The sequence below is a fragment of the Cetorhinus maximus genome, chromosome 11 (assembly GCF_964194155.1).
Source record: "Cetorhinus maximus chromosome 11, sCetMax3.hap1.1, whole genome shotgun sequence".
Classification (NCBI taxonomy): Eukaryota; Metazoa; Chordata; class Chondrichthyes; order Lamniformes; family Cetorhinidae; genus Cetorhinus; species Cetorhinus maximus.
The window spans coordinates 30992166-31006905 of record NC_135889.1 but is presented as its reverse complement, the minus strand read 5'-3'; the positions used below and the strand labels follow the sequence as shown (position 1 = coordinate 31006905).

General features: G+C 38.8%; 1 protein-coding gene across 3 annotated transcripts in view; it reads left to right on the top strand.

Moving 5' to 3' along the window:
* pikfyve (phosphoinositide kinase, FYVE finger containing) overlaps positions 1–14740 on the top strand; it is a 173703-nt gene that overhangs the window by 114494 nt on the left and 44469 nt on the right. For all 3 annotated transcript variants that reach the window (XM_078551727.1, XM_078551726.1, XM_078551725.1), the window contains 8 exons: positions 490–590; positions 5318–5389; positions 11474–11645; positions 11778–11956; positions 12836–12949; positions 13038–13146; positions 13274–13428; positions 14191–14281. In XM_078551727.1, coding sequence (XP_078407853.1) covers positions 490–590; positions 5318–5389; positions 11474–11645; positions 11778–11956; positions 12836–12949; positions 13038–13146; positions 13274–13428; positions 14191–14281 — 993 coding nt within the window. The remainder of the gene's footprint in view (positions 1–489; positions 591–5317; positions 5390–11473; positions 11646–11777; positions 11957–12835; positions 12950–13037; positions 13147–13273; positions 13429–14190; positions 14282–14740) is intronic.

Sequence of the window (14740 nt, the reverse complement as noted above, 5' to 3'; positions counted from 1 at the left end):
TTACATAAATGGAGGTGTAAAAACTGTCTTTGTTTCACTTGTGCATGAGGAAAGGGTGTGCCAAAAAAAATTTGAGTAACCACAGGGATCAAAAAGTTTAAAACTGACCATTCAAAATATTGCTTGCAGTCAGACTGCTTTGGGAAAAAGTATTTTTATGATATTACTAGGAGAAGCAACCATAAACTAAAGTTTTATACCCACATACAGGGGAAAGGTCAATAAATTTTTGGTTTATATAATGACTGACCTGACACTAAAATAATGACCAATAAAAGCCTGAGTAATAAAGCCCAGGGATCCTTTGGATGAACATGTATAGTAGATCCAAAACTTGTACAAACAATGGCAAGTTATTAGTTAACCACTGGTGTGAGCATGATACTTTTTGTATTCAGCACACGGCCATCTATATGAATAATAGGAATTGTTACAGTATTTTTAACAGATAAGAGGAATGTGTTTGTCAGGCCTATTTTTGTTTTTAAGGTGGACTGTTTGAGCCCTGCAAACCATCAGAAGCTTTGTGTTCTCTTCAGTAGTTCCTCTGTGCAGTCGAGCAATGCACCAAATCCATGCGTTAGTCCGTGGTGAGTTACTATTTTGCCTTTATTTTTGAAATCTTAAATAGTTTAATGAAACATATACTGTAAATTTGAGTTCCACATGGGTTATTTGTGTTGTGTTTTGCTCCTGCCCCTAAAGAACAATGCTCTTTTGTTCCCCCCTGCGCCCCCCTGTTCTTCATTTGATAGGACAGACATTTTTTTCCTAGATTTAAATTCAATTCAAATGTTGGCAATAATGTTCCAATGTAGGAAAGATACATAAATTTGTTGTTGGGATCCTGATGTCTATAATTATTTGTTTTTGCATAAAAACTCAGTATGCTGCTTGCAGTGTCCTTGTATGTGCAATAAGTTGTTTAATATGTATTGTGAATTAAATAACATGGTAAGAACAAATTTTGTAGTACCTTTGTACCAGTCACATATTTATAAACTTCAATTTTTACAAAGATGTGCGAAGGTACAATACTCATTAGCTGACATATACTTGGCTTGCTTCATCCATGGTGAACTGCACATAATGGTGAGCTTTATTGAAAAGAGCATCGGTCACCTCCCTTATGCGTTCATGTGTGGAGGATTGTGAGATTCCGCAGAGGTCCCAAGTGGAGCCCTGGAATGATCCACTGTCAAAAAGCTGAGTGCAGCAGTTACCTTCAGAGCAACCAGCATTGCATGACCTCCCAGTTCGTGCAGAGTGAGATCCTCATGGAGAAGGTGGCAGATGTGATCCATAACATCCCTAGACAAGCATCTGTGGCACTGTCTTTCGCTTATGTCCATCTATGAGAGGCGTCTTCTGTAGACCCTTGGTCATGCCAAATATCTCCATGGATTTGTCCCTCCTCATCAGCATCTGGGTCACCGAGGGGCACTGTTGGCTCTTGTTCTTCAGGGCGACAATCTTCCCTGTGCTGTGCCAAAAGGGCAGTAAGCCCTTCTCATTTGCATCAAGCTTATCAAGAAGGCAGCATTGCTGTAGCCTGCATTGTGCATTTCTCCTTGTCTCTGTGGACAAATAGAATAGAGACCCAAGATTGCACCTTACCCTGGATGCCTCCTTCCACCACTAAGCCAGGAAGCCAGTGTGAAGCCCTCGGCCTGCCCTCATTCCAGACATGGCATTCCCAGGCCACCCCTTGCAGCTGAAACACATCTGAAGGTTCACAGGTAGCTGAACATCCCCCTGCAACATGACTACACATTAACAAAGAGGCTTTAATCAGGGTGAATACAGCCATGTGCTCTTACTGTCAACCAGGGTACTGTCAGCCTGCCTCCATTAGCCTAGACGCTAGCCCAGCATTGCACTTATTTCATGCTGCAAGCGTTGTGGCCCATAAGCCATAACCATTCAAATGATAATGTGGAATCTTGTCTTGAGCATGTTGCTTATGTGTCTCAGCCACGGCCCCTTAATTATTTGATCCTCTTCCCTTTTTGCATGCCTCTGTGATGGACATGTGAGCAATCGGACCAAACCAAATGTTGCCCCAAGCCTTAACAGATTCTTAAATGAATGCGCTCCATGAGTTAAGGTGTCAAACTTCTTCAATTGGCATTTGACACATGTTAAGAGTTCTCAGCTGAGCCTTGATCTGCATGTCTTGAGTTGATAATTATTAGGTATTAGTGGATGGAGGTATGTTGAAATATTCTGAAAAAACTTTTTATAAGGTGCTTATATTAAAAATATTAGTTTTGTAAAATCTAATAATTAATCATAATGAAGGCATTTAACAAATATGAAATGAGTTTGTTCAGCAGAAAATACAAGTCATATGACTGTTAAATGCCCAATTATACCTGATGGAACAAGGTGTAACTTTTGGGGGATTTTCTAACAACAATGAGAGAGTGTAAAAGAGAGAAGTTTTTGCCACATCTAATTTCAGTGATTGCTGGGTTTGTGGCCAGCTTGTGGTAGAGCAGTGGGTAGAAGACTGCAACTTCAGGAGTTCGTCATTAATCTACCCTAATTAAACCCTGAAGTTGCAGCCAGTCTCACAGGGGTAATGACTTCTTATGCTGGCAGTTCTCCACCCCTTGCTTATATCTGTTTGGTATTAGCTCAGTGAAAAATAAACCTTGCAATAGCTTATGAGAATAATGTTTAATGTTGTGCATTTAATTATATTACATTCAATTTAATGTAAAGAAACCAGTATGGCATGATGGAGTAGTGTTGTGACATTTTGTGCTGTATAGGGAATATATGTATGGGCATGAAATTCTAACTTCAATACCTTTCCTTGGCTGAGCCAGCCAAGAAGTACCAAGTAGAGGGAGAGGGATTGTTTTCATTAAAGGGAAATGGGAGGAATCAACTATGCTGTCCTACAGCATTTTACTATGTTAAATACACTATATAAATGCAAGTTGTCATTTAGCAATTGCCAGAAGCTTCCTCTGGTGCAGCATTACAGAAATTCGGGATGTTTCAAATTGCTTCAGAACAAATGAAATGTACTCATTGTGGTAATATAGGCAAATGTGGTAGCCAATTTTTGCACAAACAGCAATGAGACAAAAGAGCGCATAATCTTATTTTGTTTTGTAGTGATGCTTATTGAAGGGTAAGCATTGGCCAGAACATTGGGTAAACTTCTTTGCTGCTCTCCGAATAGTGCCATGCATAAGATTTTAATACTAATTTACAGGGTTTCATGTTGGCCTGAAGTAAATTTATGAATTTTATTAAACAGTTCAGTTTGAATTTCTGCTAGTCGGATAATTAACAGTTTAGGCATAAAAACAAAAAACTACTGCGGATGCTGGAAATCCAAAACAAGAACAGAATTACCTGGAAAAACTCAGCAGGTCTGGCAGCATCGGCGGAGAAGAAAAGAGTTGACGTTTCGAGTCCTCATGACCCTTCAACAGAACAGGGTCTGTTGGAGGGTCATAAGGACCCGAAACGTCAAATGTTTAGGCAGTTGTTTGCAAGGAACTGGTATTAATGACTTAATTACTTTAAAGGTATTGTAAAGCCTGGGTTCAAGGAATTGTATTTATTTTAATTACACTGTGCAATTGAGGGCTTCTTTGTCAGCTTTGAAGAACTAACCAAAAGAGTTTAGCTCATCGGCTTGGACTCAGTGTGCCACCTTATTTTTAAACAAAACCATATATTATTAGGTTTAATTGATCAACCATACCTGTAGGGCAGAACATCTGTATTAGTGGAAAACTTTTATTTCCTGACATTATGGTAGGAAGTGTTATTAACATGTCTTCTTAATGGCTTTAGCACCCGCGGGACTTGGGTTAAAATATGTTGGTGTGAATGTTTACGATAGGTTGTGTTATTGATAAGAAGATATAACATTTTTCATAACTGCTCTGTATCTACAAGGGTATGCCATTTGTTCACAATGGAATGTAACTCCAGGGGCCCAGGGAATAATAGATTGGCATTTGTCTTCAGCCTACAGGACACTAGTTAGAGGTGGGGTGACACCAGATGACCCTCACCCTAAGCCAATGAAAAGAGGTAATTTGGACTATTTCCAAATAAGAGATGAGGAACAGTCAGAAGTAGGGATAAAAGTTGGAAAATCAAAGCCTTCATTGGCTAGCTCTACTAAAGCTTCTGTGGTATGATTCTTCTGAGGCACAGTTCAATGTAACGTTACTTCAGAGCCAAGAAAGGCATCACCTGTGCTGGCAGCACTCAAGGAACCCTAGGACCTTGAGGGATAAGAACTATCCATGTTGTCTTCACTGATTTTTGTTGAGTACATGTAACATCTTGCTTAATAAATTCTACTTGCCTGATAAATACTAGCTATTTGTACCTTGTTAAATCAGGCACAACTGAGGACCTCATTGTTAGAAATCAAGAATTTGGAACTTAGATATTTTAGTTAAAGGGTTTTATGCCTTAAAACACCTGAAACTTACACATGGGACCTTTTATATCCACATGAGAAAATTGACTGGGCTTTAGCTTAATGTTTAATCTGAAAGATGCGCCTCCAACAGTGCCACACACAATTCAGTGTTGCGCGCGAGTGTTACCTTAGATAAAGTGCTGAAGACTTTGGAGTGTGGTTTGAACTTACTGACTTCTGACTCAGGTGTGAGCCCCACCATTAAGTGCTGACACCAATGAAACAATGACTAAAGTGCAACTTGCCAGCTTGCATACTCAGTTTATGGGGTCAAAAAATAAGGGTTATTAATTTTCTAAATGAGCAATAAAGTGAACTTGCAGATGGTGGTCTTTCACAAGTTTGAGACATTTCCAGTTGCTAGTAAGTTACTGTAAAACATACAAGTTTATGAATAGCAAATGATATTGTGCCAGCTGTTTTTGATGTAAGACTTGCTTTCTATTAAGATTCTTGTGAATTCCAAATGTTATTGGATGTTCCATTAATTTTGTAGGTAGCCTTTCCAAACCCATTATTATGTTTGATATAACATGATCCCACAGTATTGAAATATTTTAATAAAAGCTTTCCTCATATCCCCAAGCCAAAATTTATTACAAAAACACTTTTGCCAGTAAATTATATGGGATGAGTGAAATGATTCATTTACAATTATTTGTCTTAAATATAGACTCTCTGAGAAGTCATTTACTGCAACACAGTTATGAATTGCCAAACATAGAACAGTGCTTTGGATAGTTCCCATATGTATTTAAATATGTATGTGAATTACTGTTTAAAATATCCATGATTACTTCAGACTTTATTTTATCAAAGATGTTTAACTATTGATTGTGGTTGTTATGCTTTTAGGATCGTCACAATGGAATTTTATGGAAAAAATGATCTGACTTTGGGAATATTTTTGGAAAGATATTGCTTTCGGTGAGTGTGGCGGTTCTCCACTAAGTTTGCTAATTAATTTATTTTACTATATTTAACAGATCTACAACTTTTATTCCAGACAAATAGAGCATTTTGATTATTTGTATTAAATTCTAGAAAGCATGCCCTCAAGCGCTCAAACTCAAGTGTAGCAGCAAGATTAATGTTCTTAAAATGGTGCCTGAAACTGAAATTGCATTGGCCCAGTATCCTGTCCATGTGCCTTGTTCCGCTTTTAAAAAAAAATAGCTAACTATTATTATGCAGCATCCAGAATGCTCATCTACATGTCTTCAATGTGTCAAGTGATATTCATTAGTTTTACCATTACTACTTTGACTTCAATAACATGACATTGATAGTAAAAATAAATATTGTAAGGAAGCCGTCTGACCAAAATAGGTATTAATATAGGGAAAGATCCTTTGATTTTGGCATTTATTTCAATTTAATCTGACTTTAGTACTGGACAAGGCATGTACAAAATCAATGTGCAGACCAAGATTTTACCTTTGGCATGCGGGCGTGCACCTGACATGCCGGAACATAATATGATGTGCGATGATGTTGGGCATGCGTCCCGACGTCATCGCGCACACATGCGGCAATTCATTCAGTGGGCGCGTGCCAGAGTCGGCTGTGCGTCCGCCAATAATTGAAAGGCCTATTAAGGCCATTAACGACCTAATTAAATTGAAATTCACGCTGCCCATCCAACCTAACGGTTAGCGGGCAGGCAAAAAGACCAAGCAGCCTTTACATTTTTTTAGGAAACCTCATCCACGAGGTTTAATACTAATTAAATAAAACCTTTATTTTGACATTAAAAACAGGTCCCATCTCATGTGACACAGTCACATGAGGGGACATGTTTCGTTAAATTTTTACTGTATTATTTATTTTAAAAAGCGCTTCAATCTCCCTGTGGCAGCTCCATGCCTCAGGGAGATTGAAGCGCTCTTTCGCGGGCATACGCGAACTGTGTGCAAGGCCCGGGTCTCCCTCCTTGCCCCCGCCCACAATGCTCGTGACCCATTTAGCGGGCCAATTAAGGCCTGCCCGTGTAAAATTGCAGTGTGGAGCTGATTGCGGGCGGAGCCGACCTCCCGCCGAGCCCACCCGACAAAGGCAAAATTCAGGCCACAGAGATTTACAATAAAATAGAGGGTCATATTTTTGTTACAGAATGCTGTAATCGTTACTGATGCTGAGAATGTATTTGTAGCAAACTCAAATTTATAACTGAATTCTTGCTGCCTATGTAGCCCAGTTACCCTTACCTACAGCCAAGTGAAAAGAAACCCAGCCTCAGTGTCAGACCACCTTTCCAGGTCCCATTAATAAGCTATTTTTTTTTTGTCACCTCCAAATAGTGGAAAAGATGAAGTGGAGCAAATCTGCACAGAAATTGGAGAGATACAAAACAATTGAGTAGCAATAATGAGGGACTTCTAGGCCAGAATTTTTCCCTCGGCGGGCGGGGGCGGTTATGGAGCTGACCGCTGCTCGCGATCGGCTCCGCGCTGCCATTTTACACGGGTGGGCCAATTAAGGCCCGCCCAGCGTAATACGTGAGTGGTAGCGCTACCTGTGTGGGCGGGGGACGAGGGAGAGTCGGGGCCAGCGCACTTTTTATGCATGCGTGTGAATGAGCATTTCAGCCTCCCTAAGGCACAGAGCTGCCTCAGGGAGATTGAAGCGGCTTGTAGAAACATATTTACAGAAATTAAAAACTCAATGAGGCATATCCCCTCATGTGACTGTGTCACATGAGATGGGACATGTTTTTATTTTTCATATCAAATTTTTATTTAAGTAGTAAAAGCTTTAGGAAAACTCATCCCGCTCGTGGATGAGGTTTCCTAAAAAATGTGAACGCGCTTGGCCTTTTTGCCTGCCCACAACCTTAAGGTTGGACGGGCAGCGTAAACAATAACATTAATTCATTCATTAATGGCCTTAATAGGTCTATCAGTTATCAGTGGGGGCGCGCCTGCTGAACGAAACATTGCGAGACACCGTGATGACGTCGGGACGCATGCCCGATGTCACTGCGTGTCATTTTACACACCCAACTGAAAAATCCTGGCCCAATTGTCCAAATATAGGCTGGGATAGCAATAATATAAAGGGCAGAAAAGGGGAAATGTTTCTGAAGTGTGTTCAGGAGAATTTTCTTGATGAGTATGTTTCTGGTCCAACAAGGCAGGAGGCATTGCTGGATCTGGTTCTGGAAATGGGGAAAGTCAAGTGAAGCAAGTGTCAGTAGGGGAACATTCAGGGAACAGTGTATCATTATTAGGTTAGCTATAGAAAAGGACAAGGAGCAAACTAGAGTATAAGTACTTAACTGGAGGAGATGCAATTTCAGTCGACTATGAAAGGAACCTGTCCCAGGAAAATTGGAATCAAAGATTGTCAAATGAAACTGTAATGGAACAATGGCCTGCCTTCAAAGCGAAGATGCTTTAGGTACAATTGAGGTACATTCCCAAGAGGGGGAAAGGAAGCACAATCAAAGCCAGAGGGCCCTGGATGAAGAAAGCGAGACCATAAGACATAGGAGCAGAAATTAGGCCATTCGGCCCATCGAGTCTGCTCCGCCATTCAATCATGGCTGATAAGTTTCTCAACCCCATTCTCCCGCCTTCTCCCCGTAACCTTTGATCCCCTTACCAATCAAGAACCTATCTATCTCGGTCTTAAATACACTCAATGACCTGGCCTCCACAGCCCTCTGTGGCAATGAATTCCATAGATTCACCACTCTCTGGCTAAAGAAGTTTCTCCTCATCTCTGTTCTAAAAGGTCTTCCCTTTACTCTGAGGCTGTGCCCTCGGGTCCTAGTCTCTCCTACTAATGGAAACTAATGGAGAGAGAGTAAGATGAAGCAGAAAAAGGGTGTGTATGGCCAATGTGAGGTTAATAATGCAAGTGAGAACTAAGCTGAATATTGAAAGTTCAAAGGTAAAGTGAAAAATGAAATGGGAGACAGAGAAAGTATGAGAAGAGACCTATCAGTTAGCATGAAAAGGAATCTAAAAAGTCTTCCATAGATATATAAATAGCAAAAGGTAATAAGAGAAGGGGTGAAGCGAATTAGGGCTCTAAAAGAGGATTTATGCATGGAGGAGTGGCATGGCTGAAGTACTAAATGAGTACTTTGCATCTGTCTTTGCCAAGGAAGAAGATGCCAAGATCATCATGAGAGGAGGTTGTTGAAACACGGGATAGGCTGAACATTGATAAAAAGCAGTATTAGAAAGGCTGGCTGTACTTAAAGTTGATGTCACCAGGACTAGATGGGATGTATTAGAGGAATATAAGGGATGTAAAGGTGGAAATTGGTGGTGGGGGGTGGTGGGTGGGGGGGGGGAGGTGGGGGGGGCGGCACTGGCCATGATCTTCCAATCCTCTTTAGTTGCATGGAGGCTGCCAGAGGATTGGAGAATTGCAAGTGTTGCACCCTTGTTCAAAAAAGGGTGCAAGGATAAACCTAGCAACCACAGACCAGTCAGTTTAACCTTGACAGGGCGAAAGCTTTCAGAAAGGACAATTCAGGACAAAATTAACAGTCATTTGGACAGATGTAGATTACTTAAGGAAAGCCAGCACAAATTTAATAAGGGAAAATCATGTTTACCTAACTTGGTTGAGTTCTTTGAGGCAAAAAAGAGTGTTGATTTGCATCATGTACACGGACTTCCAAAATGTGTTGATAGAGTGTCACATAGTAGGCTTTCCAGAAAAGTTGAAACCAACGGAATAGAAAGGACAGTGGCAGCATGGATGTGAGGTTGACCGAGTGACAGGAACCAGAGAGTAATGGTGAACAGTTGTTTATTGGACTGGAGGGGGTATCCAGTAGGGTTCCCGAGCGATCCGTACTAGGACCACTGCTTTTCTTTACCTATAATGACCTTAACTTGGGTGTATAGGATAAAATTTCAAAATCTGCATATGGCATAGCTTGTAAGTATTGTGAACTGTGAAGAAGATGGTGATATCAAGATGACATAGGCTGGTGGAATCGACGGACTCGGCAGATAAAATTTAGTGCAGAGAAATATGAAGTGATACAATTTGGTAGGAAGAATGAGGAGAAGCAATCTACAATAAAAGGTACAATTATAAAGACATGCAGGAACAGAGATCTGGAGCACAAATGTGCACAAATTGTTGAGGGTGCAGGGCAGTTTGAGAAAGTGGTTAAAAAGGCATACAGGTATTCCATTTTACAAATAGAGGCTTAAAGTACAAAAGCAAGGAAATTATGATGAACCTTTACAAAACACTGGTTCAACCACGACTGGAGCATTGTGTCCAATTCTATGCTCTGCAATTTAGAAACGATGTGAAGGCTTTAGTGAGGGTGCAGAAAAAATTTATGAGAATGGTTCCAGGTTAAGTGGATAGGTTGGAGATGCTGGGTCTGCTCTCCTTAGAGAAAGAAGGTTGAGAGGAGATTTGATAGAAATATTCAAAATCATGAGGGGTCTAGACAGAGATAGAAACTATTCCTATTGGAGGAAATGTCAAGAACCAGAAGACAGGAATTTAAAGCGATTGGCAAAAAATATTCAATGGCAACGTGAAGAAAAACTTTTATGCAGCAATTAGTTAGAATCTAGAATACGGTGCCTGAGAGTGTAGTGGAAGCAGATACAATCATGGCTTTGAAAAGTGAATTGGATAAGCACTTGAAGAGAAAAAAAGTGCTGGGCTACTGGGAAAGGGCAGGGAAATGGGATTAGCTGAGTTTCTGTTGTAGAGAGCTGGCACAGACATGTGTCATGACCCATTGATGTAACCATTCTATGACTTACCACTGTCTTCACAACCTGCAGATGATCAAATGAGATGTGAAACAGGACATTCCCAGTGTTGCTGTGACCATCAAAATTATAACTAAAAAGCAGTTGCTCAAGGTTGAATAATATAACTTGCATGAATATATTAATTTTTTGAAGTTTTACTTAATGATGCCTTGCTATGGAACTAAATAAATGAAGAACCAACATAATTCTAGTGTTAGTCACACAAAATCTGTTGTTAAATTGTCACCTGAATAACTGTAGATTCAGAATTACTCCTGGGATTAACGGGATTCTTAAATCCAGTGTAAACTGTAACCAAACAAAGTTTTAGTTATTTTTGCAATTTTTTAATGAACATAGTTTGTGCTATTATAGATATTCTCAAGTGTTCAGTCGTACAAATGACCCTTGCATCCTAATGAACACTTCTGCCCACGGCCTCTGTTCATTGCTCACCTGATGCCTCATAAGTTCAGTTATTCTTGCGTTTATATCTTAATTATATTTTTAGTCTATCAAACTGTTAACTGTTGCTGAAGTATGATATGATTGGTTTGTGCTAATGTTTGTGTCTGCATGCAAAATTTAAGAACTTAGTATTTTGATGTAAAGGAAATAGTTTGATTTTAATTTTCCTATTAATTTTTTTTTACGGTGCCTATATTTATAGTTACAAGTTCTGGTTTAAGAGAGAGCCAGTATTTCACGGAGGTTCTTTGGTGGTTTAGGTTAGTGGTTGCAGATTCCGAATTGTAGCACTTTACAAGCGCACAAAATAACTGGTACACAATATATTCTTATTAGTTTATGGAGCAATGTATACAACACATTGGGCATTTGTTGTGGCTGATAGGCAGGATGATTAGAGTGCCTTACTTCTTTACAATAAATTATTAAACTTTACATCGTGAACTAGGTCATTAATAGAAATAGGAATTTATTTAATAGAATAAAAGGATTTGTTGTTGATCTCCTTACTGGCTTGCATAGATATCATTTGATTATTTAATTAGGTTGCACCACTTCCTACTTCAGTCCTTGGTAATAGTTAATATAATGCTTGATTTTGAAGAACAGACACAGTTGAACTATTTTTTAGCATACTTGAAACTTTTCAGGCTATGCAGTTTTTCTGAAAAAATCAACAGAATCAGGAATGGTATCTCAATACTAACAAATTCCAAAGTACCATAGGAAAAAAACCACAAAACCTTTATGGCTTTAAATAGTAGTTTTACACATTTCCGTATTTTGTTTCTCTTTGCAGACCCTCCTATCAGTGTCCCAGCATGTTCTGTGAAACGCCTATGGTGCACCATATACGCCGTTTTGTGCATGGTAATGGCTGTGTACAAATTGTATTAAAAGAGCTGGATTCTCCTGTTCCTGGCTATCAGCACACAATCTTAACATACTCTTGGTGCAGAATGTGTAAACAGGTATGTCAGAATAATCAGTCAGTTGAGGATAACCATTTTAGAAAGTTAAATTGTATAAACTCTGGAAGAATACTGTGTGTAGATTTTTGTTTTTGCCAGATAGATAATATATTATATTGTGTATTATTGTAGGTGACTCCAGTGGTTCCGCTGTCCAGGGATTCTTGGTCCATGTCCTTTGCCAAGTATCTGGAGTTAAGATTCTATGGTCATCAGTATACCCGTAGAGCAAATGCAGAGCCTTGTGGTCACTCTATGCATCATGATTATCACCAGTATTTCTCCTACAATCAGATGGTTGCATCTTTCAGGTTAATAAAAGTGACTGGTCTAGTCTATTTTAATGTGCTGTGCTCATAATCAATGTTTCTAAATTAAAATTTAGCTTGATAAAACTTCTTGGAACAATTTAATCTTTAGGAAACTATATGAATTTTCAATGTTGAATAGTTGATTGCTCATTATGGAAGATGTGAAATGTTCCTATTATAGCTTCATGAAAATCATCTTTTGAACATTGCAAATTCAGAAAATTAACTTGCATATGGACATGAGCAAAAAAAAGTCTGAATTTCTTGTATAATTACATTTGTCCTGTAATTTATGTTACTTGACAACTTGTAAAGCACCAGCTCTTTTATTCATTGATTACTGGCCTGAAGTAGACTTATTCATTGCCTCCAAAGTATGATGGCCATGTAATTACTTAGCCCTCTGATATTGAGGTCAGTGGTGACATCTTTGTCAATTTCAGTATACTATGCATAATGGAACTTGACTGCTTATTCTGAATTTCTAAAACTTCAGTGAAAGGTTCTTCTGAACAGAATATAATAGCATTGAAGCCTGTAGAGAATGAAGAAGTTGGTGGGACTCTAATTCACTGCTTTCTTCCAGCCAGAAAAGATAACAGTATGAGGGGAAATCGGAACCCAACCCCTTCCACCTAATGTTAACAAGGAATGACCATTTTACAAAAATATTTCTACCCACCAACTAAAATCATGAGTTCTAATAGAAATTGCAAAATATTATCTCTATGTTCAGCTTATTGATTTTTCCTGTTTTATGAGTGAGTTACTTTAGCAGCATAATTATATAATTGCATCATTTCACAGATACTAATTTTTACGATTAATTTGTTACTTCTGCTGTTGATTGACAAATATGTTAACATTTTGTTTTACCAGTTTTGCCCCCATTAGGATGCTTGAAATTTGCCTTCCACCACTAGAAATATACATCAAACATCAAATGCCATCAAAGCAATTAGTTATTCAGGATTTGAAGGATTTTTCACAAAAGTAAGTTTGAACCCAGTGGGCAAACAATTGCTTGTTTATAGTTAGTTTGATTAAGGTGATTACTAACAAAAAACCTGCTATTATTCAGGGTATCACAAATCTATTCAGCAGTAGACGATCGCCTTGTGTCCCTGAAAACTGATACCTTCAACAAAACAAGAGAAGAAAAAATTGAGGATCTTTTTGCACAAAAAGAAGTAACTATCTTTTTTTTCACACCAGTTTGAACATAGCATGTATAAAATAATTTTTAAAACCATGCCAACTTTCTTGTAATGAAAATTATCCATGCTGGAAGCTGAAGTGTTTTATTTGTCGTTGCAGATGGAAGAGGCAGAGTTTCGAAACTGGTTTGAGAAAACTCAGGCAAGGTTGCTGTCCTCGCCAATCGACAACCCTCAACAGTTGCTATTTGTGGATGATTGCTTAATTATCAAGAAACAGAATTTGTGTGAGCTATTACAGGCTTGGAATACCAGGTGTGGTTGACCCTACTATAATCACTTCAAATGCTTGTATATTATAATGATGAGTTTTAATAATAGACAATTGTATTATGCATAATGACCATAGAGGTTAGTCGCACAGTAACACAAAGTTAAAAATTGCATCATTAAGCACTAGATAAGATGGGATAAAATTGTGAAGAGTGATAATCAAATAACTGGTAGTAATGACAGTCTGTTATTTACCAGGCATATCATATGTAGTCATGCCAGTTGATTAACAAGATCATTTAATTGCCAAATGTCTAATTTAATTGATGCAATTGCTAAAGATTTGGTGTGTCTTAATTTGCCATGAGGATTCATTCTGTTCTTTTTATTCTTTATGGGATGAGTGTCGCTGGCAAAGTCAGCATGTGTTGCCCATCCCTAATTACACTTCAACTGAGTGGCTTGCTATGGCATTTCAAAGGGCAAATTGGGCAAATTTCCTTCTTTAAAGGAGATTAGTGAACCAGATGGGTTTTTATTACAGTTGAAGTTAGTTTCATAGTTACTGTCACGGAGACTAGCTTTCAATTCCAGATTTTTTTAATTGATTTGAATTTAAACTCCACCAGCTACCATGGTGAGATTTGAGCCCATGTCCCCAGAACATTAGCTTGCAGCTCTGGATTGCTAGTCCAGTGATATTACCGTTACGTCACCATCTCCCCATTTAGGGGTAGTGCAGTAGGTACTGTTCAATTTTATAGCACAGCATCGTAAATTATTTTTGAAAATCTTTTCTTGTAGACTACAGGATCTGTTTCAACAAGAAAAAGGACGGAAGCGACCAACAGTACCACCAAGCCCTGGCAGGTTGAGGTCAACTGAAGAAACCAAGGTATTCAATTTCTTGATTAATTGAGTTAATAGAAATAAGTCAATGAACACTCAGTGTGCAGCTGTCTTGAGGTGATGCTCCTTTCTTCACTAACCCCAAAAAGTTGTTGCCAGCAAAGCAAAGGTGATTTTTCTGAATTTGAGACAGATGTTCCCATTAATAAAAAGCAAAATATTGCAGATGCTAGAAATCTAAAATAAAGATGAAGCGCTGAAATACTCAGCAGGTCTGGCAGCAGCTGTGGAGAAAGATACAGAATTAATGTTTCAGGCCAATGACCCGATAAAAGGTCATTGACCTGAAGTGTAAACTGTGTTTCTTCTCTCGACATTCTACCAGACCTGCTGATTATTTCTGGAGTTGTCTGTTTTCATTTCACACATTTCTGATTCCTTTTTTTCTCATATGATTGGAGTAGCTGAGGGAAGTTTTGTTGTATCTTGCATCAGGCAATTTGAA